At 43.2% G+C, this 14806-nt stretch overlaps 1 protein-coding gene across 3 annotated transcripts in view; it reads left to right on the forward strand.

Moving 5' to 3' along the window:
* ETV6 (ETS variant transcription factor 6) overlaps positions 1-14806 on the forward strand; it is a 252747-nt gene that overhangs the window by 84575 nt on the left and 153366 nt on the right. The window contains exon 2 of one of the 3 annotated variants that reach the window (XM_027035574.2): positions 14282-14411. The exons of 1 other annotated variant lie outside the window; for it this stretch is intronic. In XM_027035574.2, the coding sequence (XP_026891375.1) occupies positions 14282-14411 (130 nt within the window). The remainder of the gene's footprint in view (positions 1-14281; positions 14412-14806) is intronic. One more of the 3 variants, XM_027035575.2, reaches the window with a different exon arrangement.

Here is a 14806-nt window from a genome sequence, read left to right on the forward strand (position 1 = left end):
GACTGAGGCACCCATGCGCCCCTAATGACTGACCATTGTAATTGGAGAAGTGAAAGAAGAGAGGGGTGCCCGGGTGGCTCAGACGGTTAAGGGATCAACTCTTGATTTTGGCTCAAGTCACGATCTCATGGTTATGAGATCGAGCCCCGACTCAGCTCCGTGCGGAGCATGGAAACCTGCTTGGGATTCTCCATCTCTCTGTCTCTGTCTCTGTCTCCCTCTCTGCCCCTCCCCCGCTCCCTCATGTGTACTCTTTCTCTCTCTCGAAATAAATTAAAAGAAAAAAAGGCAAGAAGAGGAACATGGGTCATGTGTAGTCGTTGTCTACCCAGACTTGATGATGTTTCTGAAAGCATGTGGGACAGCATCGCACCTTGTGACCTCTACTCATTCCTGTGGGGTGCTCACTGTCCCAGGCTCTAACCTACAATACACGGTGTGGTTCCCCGTAGCTACATGTGGCGAATGAGCCCTGGAAATGGCTGGTGCAACAGAGAAACGGAATTCTTAATTTATTTAATTTTAAAATGTACTTGATTTTTGTTAAAAAATCTTTTAAAGTGTCTTCGGAACAGCTTGGATATGTGAATTTACCTTTTCAACTGTAGATTTTGTATAATCTAAATACAGATCAAGTATTTCCCGTGAAAATTTGGTGTCTATTTGAACTGTAATATAAACTAGGTTCCAAAGACCTAGTATGGAAAAAAAAGAATGTATCTCAATAACTTTATTGATTTATATGTTGAAAGAGTATTTTGGCTACATTGGGTTAAATGTAATGTATTATTTAAATTAATTGTACATGTCCCTTTTTAAAATGTGACTGCTAGAAAAACGTTGAATTACACACATAGCTCGCATTGTATTTCTGCTGAACAGTGCTGGTCTAGATAATGTCTTATTGGGTCCTTTGGAAGTATTATGAGGACTTTTTTAGGGAAAGTTGCTAGACTTCCAAAGTTAGAGATTCGTTTTTCCCTATTGTGTTAAACTCTGCATTTTTAGATGGATGGGTTCATGACAAGGGAGGGTTGGAAAATAGGTTTTGGTTAAGAGTGAGTTAATTGAGAAGATAGCTTTGCTTCTGGTAATTAGAATGATTTTCAAATGCATTTTCACCCACTTGGAAACCACTGATTGTCATGAAAACAAAGCACATTAGTGCTTTGTCATTTATGTCTGTTCGGACCCTGCTCCTTTTCTTCAGGCAGAAATCTTGGTGATTGTCAGCAGAGATTTGATTTGCTCCTGGCAAGGAACCTAAAGAAATATAACTAAAGGGGAAGTCTGTAGCATTAAAGGAAATATTTAGCCCTTTGCTAACTCCTGTTTGAACCCTACCAGCTCCCAGTGGTTTTCAGAGTCCCTATTTCAACTTCTTTGTTTAAACTTTCCAGATCTTCCTATTTATAGATTTCAGTTGTTGGCAGCTCGTGTTCCAGGCGTTGTTGACACCAGTGGTGAGGCCTGACTGGTGGCGATGCTGTAGGCTGCTTTCACAGCTTGGTTTGCAAGTCGCTTTCTAAAGATGCAAAGAGAATTACTATCCGCTGTAGTAGTTTCAACACCTGAGTGAATTTCAGAAGACAAAGTCACATTCTTGCCACGCTTCTCCCACTGTTTCATAATTGTAGTTTGCTTACAAGGAAGAAGAGATAAAATACTAATGACATCAAGATGCTTGGCAACTTGAAAATTTTGTTTCATAGGGAGAACTGAAGTTTCCAGTGACTTCTTTTAAATCAAGGAGTGAATAAATAATTCCGCTAGATTCTTAAGTAAGCTACCCTTCCCCGTAAGGGCCACTTTATACCCAGACTTTATCACGATGACCAAGCGTTTAAAAAACATTATAGGCAAAAGTAACTCTGGAGAAAGATGGCATCCTCGGTCTTTGGACCTGCCAGAGGCGTGGCGGGATCCATTCAAGGATCTCATTAGCCCTTCAGCCTCCATTCCTGCATCCGTGGAGTAGGTTTTGTGCTCGTTCTGGTGATATGACTCGTAGGAGTGTTAAGAGGATACAGCAGCCTGTAATTGAAGGGCTTTTGGTAATAGAAGGGTATCTTGGTAAAAGGCCTTAGCAAGCTCAAGATTTCTACTAGTTTAGGGTTCTAAGATTTTATTAAGAAGTCAGCTGCTTGGAGTTCAAGCTGTTTCTTCAAATTATAATAAGTTGATAGTTTGTGTGCAAAAGTAAAGACCTACCCACTGGAAGCAAGGTTACTTTTGGGGGGCGGGGTGGAACTAAAGCCCACTCAGCCCTTTAGAATGGTACAAATGTAGCCCTGAGCACCGTGTTGGGGATCCGGCCCCTCACCGAGGGAAAAGCTGTCCAGTCTCCAGGCTACTTGATGCGGTTTCATTCTGAGCAAGAAAGGGGTCCAGGACCTGAGCATATGAAGGCAGACCCTTCTGGGTGGGAGAGGAAGAAGGGAGGGCAGGCCAGAAGTGGAATGGGTTTTCGTTCATTCTTGCTTTTCCTTCATCCACCTTGTCTTGCTCCTGTTATACTTAAAAAGTGCTGAGAATGCAGGTTCCGTGTGGAGTTGCAGAGAGTGAAGCAGGGCTTCCTGCTGGTGGGTTTGGGGAGGGGGTAACTCTACGGGCAGTGGGGAGAGAAGAGGAACCCCTGCAGGCACACCTGTCTGGGCCACTGGTTCCTATGTAGGTCAGGTAGTCCTCATTCAGGAAATTCCTGTATTACACCCATCATGTCCATTGTATGGATCATTCAGGAACTTCCTGTATTACACCGATCATCTCCATCGTATGGTTCAAGGCAGAACAATAACAATTTACTCAGGAGGGAAGGACAATTAGCGAATTGGTTAAGAAGGTTTCTAAAAAACTCTTGTGACAGATAATCAGTTAACTATGTGTCTTGATTTACTGTATTGTCTTCTGTCTTGATTTAAGATAGTGATTCTCAGCCTGACTATTGGAATCACATGGGCGGAGCTTTAAAGCTACTGATACCTGGCCGATTTACTTGGATACTGGAATTTTTTTTCTTCTTAGAGCTGCTCCAGATGGTTCTCCTGTGCAGCCAAGATTCACAATACCTGATTTAGAATGTGTGTTTCCTCAACTGTTAACTGATCCTGAGTCCCTGAAGTATGTGGAAATTCAAGCCTATTTTTCAAATACTGGGGCGAACTAACAATTGTAATGAAGGCATGGATCTTACTAAAATAAATTGCTAGTTAGCCTTCACAACAGGGCTACAAGGGTGTAGCACAGGAGTTTCCTTATTTCAAGCTGTGTCATATTCTGATAATCATTGTTGTCGTCGTGCACACACACAGGAATCAGTTGTCAGAAACAAAACTTCTTTCTACCACCCGTGGCCTCAGAGAAGGAGAAGATGCCTTTTCTGCGTTCCTGTCGGGAGTTTTGTGTCTAAGAATCAGGGAATTTCTAAGGTTTTTGATAAGCATAGGTAGTATAGGTAGAAGATAGTTGCCACGATGGTTATTACTTCTGGAAAAGCTTGTCTGAAAGAGGAAATTCAGGTGTGTGACCTTGGTCATCGGTGTTCAAGGTTGTTCATATGTTACTTTTTAGAGGTGTAGAGGCTGGCCGGGGCAAGAAGATGAATTCTGCTCTGATTCGTCAGTCAGTCCTATAGTGAGGTCATGTCAATCTTGTCTTGGTTTAAGTTAATTTCTCATTTTACAACATAAAGACAGGTTTAATTCTTAAAGACGTTTAAACATTTTTTTTAATTTTTTTTTTCAACGTTTATTTATTTTTGGGACAGAGAGAGACAGAGCATGAACGGGGGAGGGGCAGAGAGAGAGGGAGACACAGAATCGGAAGCAGGCTCCAGGCTCTGAGCCCTCAGCCCAGAGCCCGACGCGGGGCTCGAACTACCGGACCGTGAGATCGTGACCTGGCTGAAGTCGGACGCTTAACCGACTGCGCCACCCAGGCGCCCCAAACATTTTTTTTTTTTAACGTTTATTTATTTTTGAGAGACAGGGAGAGACAGAGCATGAGCCAGGGAGGGGCAGAGAGAGGGGGAGACACAGAATCCGAAGCAGCCTCCAGACTCCGAGCTGTAAGCACAGCGCCCGACACGGGGCTCGAACCCATGAACCATGAGATCATGACCTGAGCCGAAGCTGGACGCTTAACCGACTGAGCCACCCAGGCGCCCCAAGGCAGGTTTAATTCTTCAAGCACACACTAGAAGTAGTGCTTTATTTGGGTCTTTTCAAATTCCATGTCATAATAAAGCCTTGCGTTTACAGAGAGCCTTTGTTTGAAGAAACTCATAATAATTTACAAGCTTCATCTCATTTATCTTTAAAATAATGTTATGTGACAGTAAAGGTTGGGTATCGGTATATGCCAGTTTCTCAGACAGCAACGCTGTGGAGAGGCTGACTTCTTTCTTTCACACTGCTTTTCAAGTGTGGCATTCTTATGTGGGTCTACTGAAATTATTTGGCAGTAAACGTTTTCCAGAGATACAAATCTTTTCCAGATCTAATTTGCGCTTATGACCCTGGGTATACAGTTTACAGGGCTTTTTCTCTTGCTATGTATTCCTCCGCCTGAGGCAGCCCAGGAGTGATCTGATATAGGTAGAGCAAGGAAATTTGTTCAATTTGGCCATGGTCGTGGCTGTAACCCAGCCCTCCGCCTTACAGAGTGGAGCCCCAGTGGGATGGGGGTGTCTCCTGGTTCACCGAAAATGGACTGGATCCAGTTAGGAACTTGCCGGGCTTCCTGCAAAGCACTTCCTTGGGGCTGCCCTTCTAGAGACTTTATTCAGTTTTATTTAGCATCTCTCTTTGGATTAGTCTCATTTGAAGGAGAATGTAAATCTTGCCTCTGGGATCCAATCTTTAGATCCTACTATTTCTTCTGGTAAAAAAAAAAAGCCTTTTTAGTTTTAAAGGAGGTCTGAATTGCCTCCTCTGTAACCACCCCCAGCGAACAGCTGGGGCTGTGGGTTCAAGCCATAGCTTCTCTTTCTCTCTCTGTCTTCCTTTTACAAGACTTCCAGGATACAGCCGTTCAAGAAAGAGGTGAAGAGGAGCAAAGCCCAGAGTGATGCTGTAACAGAAAGAAGAAAGCTGCGTGGGGGAGGGGTGAAGGGTTTATGAAGCAGGAAGCGGCAGGTGGAAGGGGAGGAGGAACAAATGGATAATGCACCGGTTTGAAGCAACAACCTGAGCATTAACCATTTATTCTGCTGCTTCTGCCTCTGGGCTCTGCGGAAGCCTGACCCTCCATCTTTCTCTGCCCAGGTCTCAAGGTCCTACGATGACCCCAGGGGACTTAGCTCCCACCCCCGGGGCGGGGGGCACTGTGAGTACTCAAGGAGAGCAGTCACATGGCAGGTGGAACATGCCTGGAAGGTATCTCTCCTCTGGGGGGAGAAATTGAGAAGCTCTCTCTAATGGCGCCCTTGATACAACTAAATAGCAACTCTCTCAGTTCATTACTCGTTAGCCCCAGGCAGGGACACCACATCCTGGCTAATTGTAATAGCCAAATCATTAAGGGGAATGGCATTAATGGAGGAGAAAGCATCTAATCAAGAGCTGAACTTGGCCACTTTGTTGTGCCCAGGATATAAGCTGCTGTGAATTTAAGCACCTAGTTCTTCTGCTATTAGAATTAGTTAGGAAGAAAGGATTTAGTGACCCTCTTTCAAAAGGTGGTTCAAAAAGCTTAGGGGCGTTTCTGGGTAAATCCCACAGGAAGACTTTATTTTTCCCAGAGATTTTATTTATACCTGCTGGCTGTGTATAAATAAAGTCACACCCCCTTTCTTACACCGAAGCGACCCACTATCAGTAGGACATGCCCTGTCACGGGGTTTCTAGGAGCGATGATGTATGTTGGCAAGTTTACCTAATCTCTGCTTAGAGCGAAAGCAGTCATCTCCATCAAAACAGGGATTAGGGGTATAGTCAGGGCCATGGAGCTCCCACGTTAATTTCCCCATCCAGGTCAAAAGCTCGTGACCTCATCTGCATCAGCCCTGGGTTCCAGCCAGGTGAGCTGAGTACCCTTCAAGCATAGACCTCCCTGGAAACCACAACCTGGCATGAAAAGGAATCACAGCTTGAGATTCTGCTTACGAGTCATGTCAGAAATACTTAAGAAATTCGGGGGGGGGGGGGAGAAAAGAAAAATTCATACCATCTCAGGTTGGAGAGGATCTTAATTAAAATGTTTTAAAATTAGAACAATAAATCTCTCTGAGTCCCCCCACCCCACCCCCCACCAACCACCACTGGTGCTTGTCTTTAAAGGGCTTGCTCCTAGTTCCAGATATTAGTGCTTTTCCTGATAATATTTGGTAGAAGCCTTGAACCCTGTGAGGGATTTCTGATGGAGAGAGGAGGGGATTGTAGTGTTCAGGCTTTGTTTGGATCCGTTCCACCCTCACTGTAATTAAATTAACAAGCTCTGACTTCCCAGAAGATCGAAGATCCTGGAGTCAGAAGGCATCTTCACGTTCTACCTGCGTTCCTTCCCAGCGTAGGAACCCCATTTAGAGTGACTTTGGAGCCTCAGCTTCAACAGGCTTGAGGGAGAACAGTTTACCACATACATACTTTTAGTGCGTGGGTATATGCTGCTGGCTGGGCCCTCTGAGGTGCTGAGGAGAGGCTTTCTCTCTTCCTTACGCTAGTCCTGCCCGTATTTGAAGACATCTAGGAGAACTGTGTAGCTCTTTTCTTCCCCACAGGCTCCATAGATCCTTAGTGCCTTTACCCATGCCTCATTTGAGAGAATGGAGTCTGCTATCTTCAGGCCGTTGGAGAAGCCTCAATGGACTGTGGCCACTGTGGTTTCTGGAGGCAGACTCTGCTCCTTCTCGGTATACAGATATTCTCACTGCAGGCGTGAATACCATGTTGACGGGGCCTTTCCTCCTCACGGCTCCTGGGTGTCTCACCTGTACATTTAGATTTGTTGCTCCTGGATGAACGGAAAGCCATTGAGTAAGGGAAATGTTTTTGTCTTGTTGTTAAAGAAAATGTTAGAGATAAAAGTGACATTTTTTTAAAACATTTTTTAATGTTGATTTATTTTTGAGAGAGAGAGGGAAAGAGAGAAAGAGAGAGTTGGGTGGGGGCAGAGAGAGGGGGAGGCAAAAAATCCAAAGCAGGCTAAAGGCTCTGAGCTGTCAACACAGAGCCTGATGTGGGGCTTGAACCCATGAGCTGTGAGATCATGACCTGAGCTGAAGTTGGACGCTTAACTGACTGAGCCACCCAGGTGCCCCAAAAGTGACATATTTTTACTCAAAAATTACCTCAGGTGAGATTTCTATACCACATGAAGTCATCATATGCACAAGTAATTGACCGTATGCCCTGGTGGCCTTGCTGATTGTGTCCCACAGGTAATAATACCTGTCCTTGGATGAATTCTAATGGCCGCCCCTACTCAGAGGTCATCTCAGGAGAACTTCTCTCATATATCGTATTTAGTCCCTTCCTCAGCTAAATGAGTTTATGCCTTCCATCTGTGCTCCCAATAAGATAAGCATTAGGCTTAAGAAAGTTGGCACCCTGGCTTAGGTGACTCTGTTGAGTGACCTTCAGGAACCCCACACAATTCTGTGAGGAGCAAGGGCACAAAGCAATGAAATATTCCAAAGCCACAAGGATTCTATACAAGCTTGGACTTATCTTTTGGGATTCCCCATAAATTCTGAAGCCACTGTTGATGGGCAGTGCTCCTTAAATGTAATATCTTATTTCTCCTCATGAGCTGGGAACTTGAACGGCTTGCTTAACCCCTGCGATCTTCAGGTCAGATTCTTCATGTGGAATGGAGATGATCGTGCCCTCCTTGCAGGGTTATTGTGAGTCTGAAATAAAGTGAAGCTTTCATGGGAAGCACATTCCAAGTGTTCCCTGAATGCTAGCTCCCTTTCCTGATGGTTGCAGTGAATATCTTCCAGCTGAGATTGGCACATATGTTCTGAGGGGTGTTAAGTATTTATTCTGTAAAGTGATACTGAATTTTAAATGTTGGGACCATCTTGGAAATTCTAGGACTTATGGTGGCAGAATTCATAATGCCTAGAACAGGCGCTGGGTCTTAGTGGACCCTAGAGGGATGATGAAGTATTTCATAATAACCATAGGGAGAAAAATACCCTAATGACCTTTTACAGCAATATTAGACTACAGGGCCTATCGCTCACACTTCTTTTTTATTTATCTTGCTGTCCACTGAGAACATAGTTCTGGGTAAAAGGAAAGCTTGCAATGTTTTGACTACATTGTGTCTGATTGACAGACATGGATGCTGTCTTCTGATTTTAGGCCGGGAAGGTGCGGAAAGGGGCTGTTTCAGGTGGAAATACACAGGAATCTGCGTATTTCAGGTCTCGAACCCCTCTTCTCAAATGTCCAAAGGAAGAGCCCTCCTTAGACCAGTAAAGCCAGGCTCCCAGGAAGATCTCCCCGTCAGTATGTGTGTGGTTCGTCGGGCGCACGCTCCCTCACACCTTTCCAAGGGCTGAATGGGCATCTGGGTGACAAGAAAGGAGGGGGGCCAAGCATAGTTCCACCTATTCTAATTTGCACAGAGTAGTCCCATTACCCACCCACCTCTGAAACTACCGCAAGTGTGTTAAAAGCCAAAGACCAGTTGGGCTGTACAAATCTAATGGCACTCAGAGGGTGCTCAGGAGAGGAGCTGGACACTAAGAGGAAGGCCCACTCAGGCTGCTGGTACAGATGTCTTCTGGAACCTCGATGGGATGGAAAGAGAGCATCACAACTTCACAGCTGGGATTTGATGGAGCTGGATTTCTACTTCAGAGTTGATGTTTGAATACCTCAGATCCCAAGGTATATCTCAGATCCTAAGGTATACTGCTTCTTTCTGGGGAAATGCCAAAAATGTCATGGCCTGCGGCTCTTGGTGCAGTGTATATCTAGAAAAGAAGACTGGCGTTTGCATCTTTTCCCAGGTTCTTGAAGTTGATCTGGCTGAATTTTGGGGTGGACAAAATATTCAGTGTAGTTTTTCCTTTAAAAAATTTTTTTAAATATTTATTTTTAATATTTTTTAATATTTTATTTTTATATTTATATGTTTATATTTATACTATTATAAATATTATATTTATATAATTTTATATTTCTATAAAAATTTTAAATATTTATTTTTATATATTTTTAATATTTTATTTTTTATATTTATATTTATATTGGTATAAATATTTAAATATTATAAATTATATTTATAATAAATATAATTTAATTTATATTAAATTATATTATAAATTATAACTATAATAATATAAATATAAATATTATATTTATTTTATTTTTAATATTTTTTATTTTTTAAAATATTTATTTATTTATTTTTGAGAGAGTGAGAGAGACAGTGCGAGCAGGGGAGGGGCAGAGAGAGAGAGGGAGATACAGAATCCAAAGCAGGCTCCAGGCTCTGAGCTGTTAGCATAGAACCCGATGCGAGGCTCGAACTGACGGACTGCGAGATCATGACCTGAGCCAAAGTTGGACACTTAACCCACTGAGCCACCCAGGCGCCCCTTCAGTGTAGTTTTTCAAGTGAAAGGAATTGGCATTCGAGAGTGTGTTCGTTCGGGTTCTTGTGCGTGTCTGTTTGTACCCCCGGCACCAAAAACCTCAAAAACTCTGCAGCTCCAATTTCTGTCTTGTTCAGGTTTTGGGTGATGTATATAGGTCTCGCTTGTCAATGAAAGCTTATTTAATGTAAGCTATAGCCACCGCCTTGAATCATTTCACAGCCAGAAGAGTGTACTTAAATAATTGTGTGTTCAGACTTCAGTTTAGTGAATCTCAGTAAATAACTTCCCACTGGAGACATTTCTTGCCTTCAGTCTCTAGAAGACAAACTGTAGTACAAGCATCAGCTTTCCCAGGCAGCTTTCCCAAAAACCTGCAGGGTGAAAAAGAGATCCTTCCCTCAAAATAGGGAATATTACCAGGTGCCCGCCGTATCTCGGGTGCCTGTTGTTTTCCATTGTCTGAGTTGCCAGTTAGAGTGCAGGGAAGGGACATCAAAGTGCAACAGGGCGAAAAGGGCAGCTGTAGAATTTTTACCACATTTCCTGGCGAAATGGTCACCACTCTGTTTCCATGACACTCTTCCTCCTGAGAACCTGACACGGGCTTCAGAAACCATCCTTGGGGTAATCTGGCATTCATAATGGGGATGGGGGCTATTTGGGGAAACACTTCCTAAATCGGGGACATCTCAGCCTTAGAGGAATCTGTAAAATTACCGGTAAACCATCTCTTTGCAAGTACAACCAAACTTTGTTTCTATTCTTCTCAATTCCAGAAATGCTTTATCTTTATTTCCAGAAAGTTAATATTTAATTGGCAACAGGCTCTAAGTGTGTCAACCTTCAGCCTCTTTAAAGAACTAATGGTGTGAAAACAAATGTATAAATGCATCAGGGGGATCCCTGTGATTTATAGAAGCTCTACGTAGAATAATTTTGAAAAGGGAAGACTTTTCTGGTTATAAGAAGATTCTTTTTTTTTTGACTTTTCTGTAGTATGCAGCCATAGTGGTGGGGGGAGGGTTAGGGGAGGGGAGAGGGGAGGAGAATTACCATTCTACGGAGCATAAAATGTTTAAGCTTATTTTATGTGATAGTCACACGTTCCCTAAGCACTTGATTTAAAAATGAGCAGAATCCAATGGGTACCCTTCATTGGCCCTTCATGGTTTGGGGAGGAAGGAGGACAGGGAATAGACCTCATTTTGGTTTCGGTAGTTAAATGCTTCCAGCAACCTTACTCCATATTCCATTTAAATTAAAAGAAAAAAAAAAAGAAGAAAAAGAAGAAAAGAAAAGCTTTCTATAATGGTTGGTGAAATTTACATTTCATCCCTTGCCTAAAACTATTTTTAGCCTTCTTTCTCTTTTCAGAGCTTTGTGCTGCCCCCTGCCCCCCCTTAGGTTTTACAATTGGTCTTAGAAATGGCAGTGCTTCCCTTTTGTTTCTGCAGGTTGGTTTGATAGGTTGTGTCTGCACATTTGAGAGCAGCACGTTTTCTTTATTTTTTTTAGCATCTAAACAATAATGTAACCACATCACGGCCTTTTCAGTCACATCGTTGACCTCCATCAACATGAATGCATTAATGTTGCATTCATTTTATCCCGTACAACACTTGAATGCATTAATATCACTGTCTGTAGCATTTTAATTTAATTAGAGCAGTGGTTATAATCCTCTTGGGAAAAATTGTTATCCCCTCTGTAATGTTAAAATAAAACACCTCTGGTTTTCACCCGACTGACAATTTGCTTTTGAGGTGACTGAGCTCTTCATGTGTACTCCCCTTCTCTTTGTTGGGGTCGGACCACAGAAGCAGTTGTGAGGATAAAGAGGTTTCTTTTATTTGAGAAATTGGATGTTAGTCTCCTTAAGCCTCTCGGTCTAGATGTCTCCGTCTGAGATAGTGGTGTTTGTTTCCTATTTCTAATTGCTGATAGTCTGCTGGTTATGCCTTGTAGATGTTAAGTGTATGGTTATAGGAATAGATGAAAAAATGTGAACCATGTGAATTGCCCTAGAAATTAACAAAAAGAGAGATAAAGCCTGCAGTGTGAGATTTCCAGGTGTGTGTTTCATTCTGTTAGGAAAGGAGCCCACATACTGGGCAATGTCCTTTCTTGGGTCCCTTCAGGGCTCTACTGGCTGCTGAACTCAGGGTCAGGGTAGGTGTATAATGGCTGCTAGCAAAATGCTCAAGGCCCTAGAAGTGCATTTTGCTGCAACCCCCCTCTTGGTCAATACCCTCTCTCCCGCTGCTGGCAGGTATCTTCGTTCAATCTTTTAAAAAGAGCTTCCCGTCCCAAGTTTAGGGTGTTGCAATATTGCTGGGTAGAAACCGTCGTCTGGAATGAGAATCTAGAAGCTGTCTCCATCTAGAATTGTTTGGACATGGGGGTGTTATAGAATCCCAGGGCAAACACTGAAGTGTGGCTTTTCAGTATAGCAGTAAGGACAGGCAACCACTCAGATGCACACACACACCGGGGGCTGCCTCTTGAGAAGGTACAACGGTGGTAATTTAGCAAATCAGAATATATACACTTGAAAGGTGATACCTAGCTTGACTCCTATCAGTAGGCTAGCGCTAGATTTCCCAAGAAACCAAGTAAAATCTGCTCTGAGGCCTGGTTTTCTCCCCTTTTTGACTTTGATGGGTTTGGTGAGGGGTGAGGGAGCTGGGATGACGTGGCCTCTCACTCACAGGGACCAGTTGCAGGATCTGGTGAGTTTCTCCTTGCTTTAAGAGATAGTCATCGTGTTATGAAATGCCGTCTTCCTTTTTTTTCTCTCACTCGTGCCATGCCATTTGAAAACTCTTTGGCTGCACAATGTTTTCTTCATCAACAGTTTCACTTCTGCAAAAACCCTAACAAAACAAAGCTATTTCTGGGAATAAATGTAACGGCAGATAAGATATCTAGACATATATTGGGACTGGTTTTTTTTTTTGTTGGTTTTTTTTTTTTGAGGGTTGAAGTGTGTTAAACTAGAAAAACAGACTGCGTTTAAAATGTTTAAAAAGCCTATCTCTCTTTGAAAACCCCCTAAACAGACTGTATGTTTCCCAAAGGTGTGTTTTTGTCTTTGACTCTTTCACCCCTTGAACCCCAAACTAAACACCAAAACTTATAACTCATCCTTAAGCTAGAGTTGCTCAAAATATGCGTGATGGTTGGTAAAGTTCAGTAAAAGTGAAGTTGAAGGTTTTGCCTCTGGGTGACCTTTCACAGGACATCACGATTGATACAGAAATGAAATCTAGGGTGTATACGCCTGCCTTTAATTAAGAAATTCACCAGGAAACTTTAGGATGTAGGTTTAAACGGAAATACTCCAAGTGCCCTTTTTGCTGGTAGAGGATGCCTCAGGGAAGGTATAGCAATTCCATTCGGAAATTACAGAAATATGTATATATTCATTTAAAATTGAAACTTCCTACCACAACCACCAAACTTTCCAGGCTCTGAGCAGAAGAAAAGCTTTAATTTGGTTATACAGCCAGGGGGACTCCCCTGCTTCCCTTCTGCACATTTGATGAAGTATAAAATGTTAGAGAACTGTCTTTCCAAAACATAAACACCCCCTTTGCTTTATTTTCATCTGCAATTTTTCTTTTGCTCCTGATTCTTGTTTTCATAATGGCATCTTCCTGATCTTTCCCCCCAACTTATTTTTGGACCTTGTATGTCCCACTTTGCTTTGCCCAGTTGAACCACAGAAATGAATGGAAGTTATGTTTATTTATGTATGGACTTTAAGTCAAAGTAGTTGGTATATAGATTTGAGATGCAAATTGTACTGCTCGTCTAGCTGAACATAATAGTTGGTTCCTTGTCATTGTTTGCTGTGTTTTAATTTGAAGCTAGTAATAATCCTTCTCATCCCATCCAGTTGTTTTAATTAATCTAACAAACACTGCCTGTTTGAATTTAAACAGTGGGTCTGCAGTTGTCAGTTGAATTAAGTACCTTCAATTAAACAGCACTTTCCTTAAATGCAGACAATTCTTGAATGAGCTCTGAAATACTTCAGAAGGAAAGAAGCATGTGTCTAAGATGGAAAATGAAGGGACAAGGAGATACTGTTAATGTTGCAGATAGTTCCCTGCTATGAAGGAAAAAAACATTGGATATTTTTGGTTTCTAATGAGATAGGTAGGCCATAGAAAAATCTGGTTTGTAGATTTATTAACTAAATCTGGAGTTTACAAGCCATCACTTTGAGCTCACCTCTCATTGGATCTGAGTACAGAATCATATTTGCATTAGGAACCGGGGATATTGCCAGACAAGAGGAAACGTGGTTTTAATGTATGGGTGATATTAATTATGTGACTTGGACAAGTAATTTTTGAGAGTAGTCTTTAAAGCCATTCTCTTGGACATACGGTTTCATTTCCTTCGCCTTGTCTCCCCTCTTGACTTGAACAAACCTCTAGTACAGAGGGGAGGGGAAACGGACACCCATTGACCTGAGTCCAAAGGAGAAGCCCTGTGTTAAGCCTTTCCACAACCTTGTTACAAACCCCAAATGCTGGGGATCTGGAAGACAACTGAAGTGCCTGGAAAGGGGGCGAGCGGGAATGATGTGAAGCCTGGTTGGCCAGTGCTCAGATGCCCCCTCTCCCTTTTGCCCCCCACCCTGCGCGCTGTCACCTAAGTCAGTTCCAAGCTTTCATTGTCTTCTTCCCCCTCCCCTCTTCCTGCCCTTCTTGTTAACAGCAGGAACGAATTTCATATACACCTCCCGAGAGCCCGGTGCCGAGTTACGCGTCCTCGACTCCGCTTCATGTTCCAGTGCCCCGAGCGCTCAGGATGGAGGACGACTCGATCCGCCTGCCCGCGCACCTGCGTGAGTGTTGGCGCGCATGCGCGCGGGGGTGGGAGGGAGGACAGACCGCCCCAGGGCCAGAAGGACAGACTGACTGAGAGGGGAGTGGTTGCCCGCGCGAGGACGGGGCTTCAGGCAGGAGATTGGCAAGCTCTGAGATGGGTGGCACTCCTGATGTCCACCGTGGGAAGCTGCTTCGCGGTCTTTTACCCCTCTCCCCCCGCATTGATGGCTTCGAAAAGCTTGAGACTCCTGTCCCTTGTTGACACATTACCCCCAAATCTGGAAGTGTGCACCATGTAGCAAGGTCAACTACTTCTCCTAAGAGGCAAAGTGAACGTTTTTGGAAAGTTTGCCTCTCTTCCTGAGTTCACCCGTAACTCCTCTAGGATTTTCGTAGGCCCTAAATTTTGGGC

The sequence above is a fragment of the Acinonyx jubatus genome, chromosome B4 (assembly GCF_027475565.1).
Source record: "Acinonyx jubatus isolate Ajub_Pintada_27869175 chromosome B4, VMU_Ajub_asm_v1.0, whole genome shotgun sequence".
In the NCBI taxonomy this organism is placed as follows: domain Eukaryota; kingdom Metazoa; phylum Chordata; class Mammalia; order Carnivora; family Felidae; genus Acinonyx; species Acinonyx jubatus.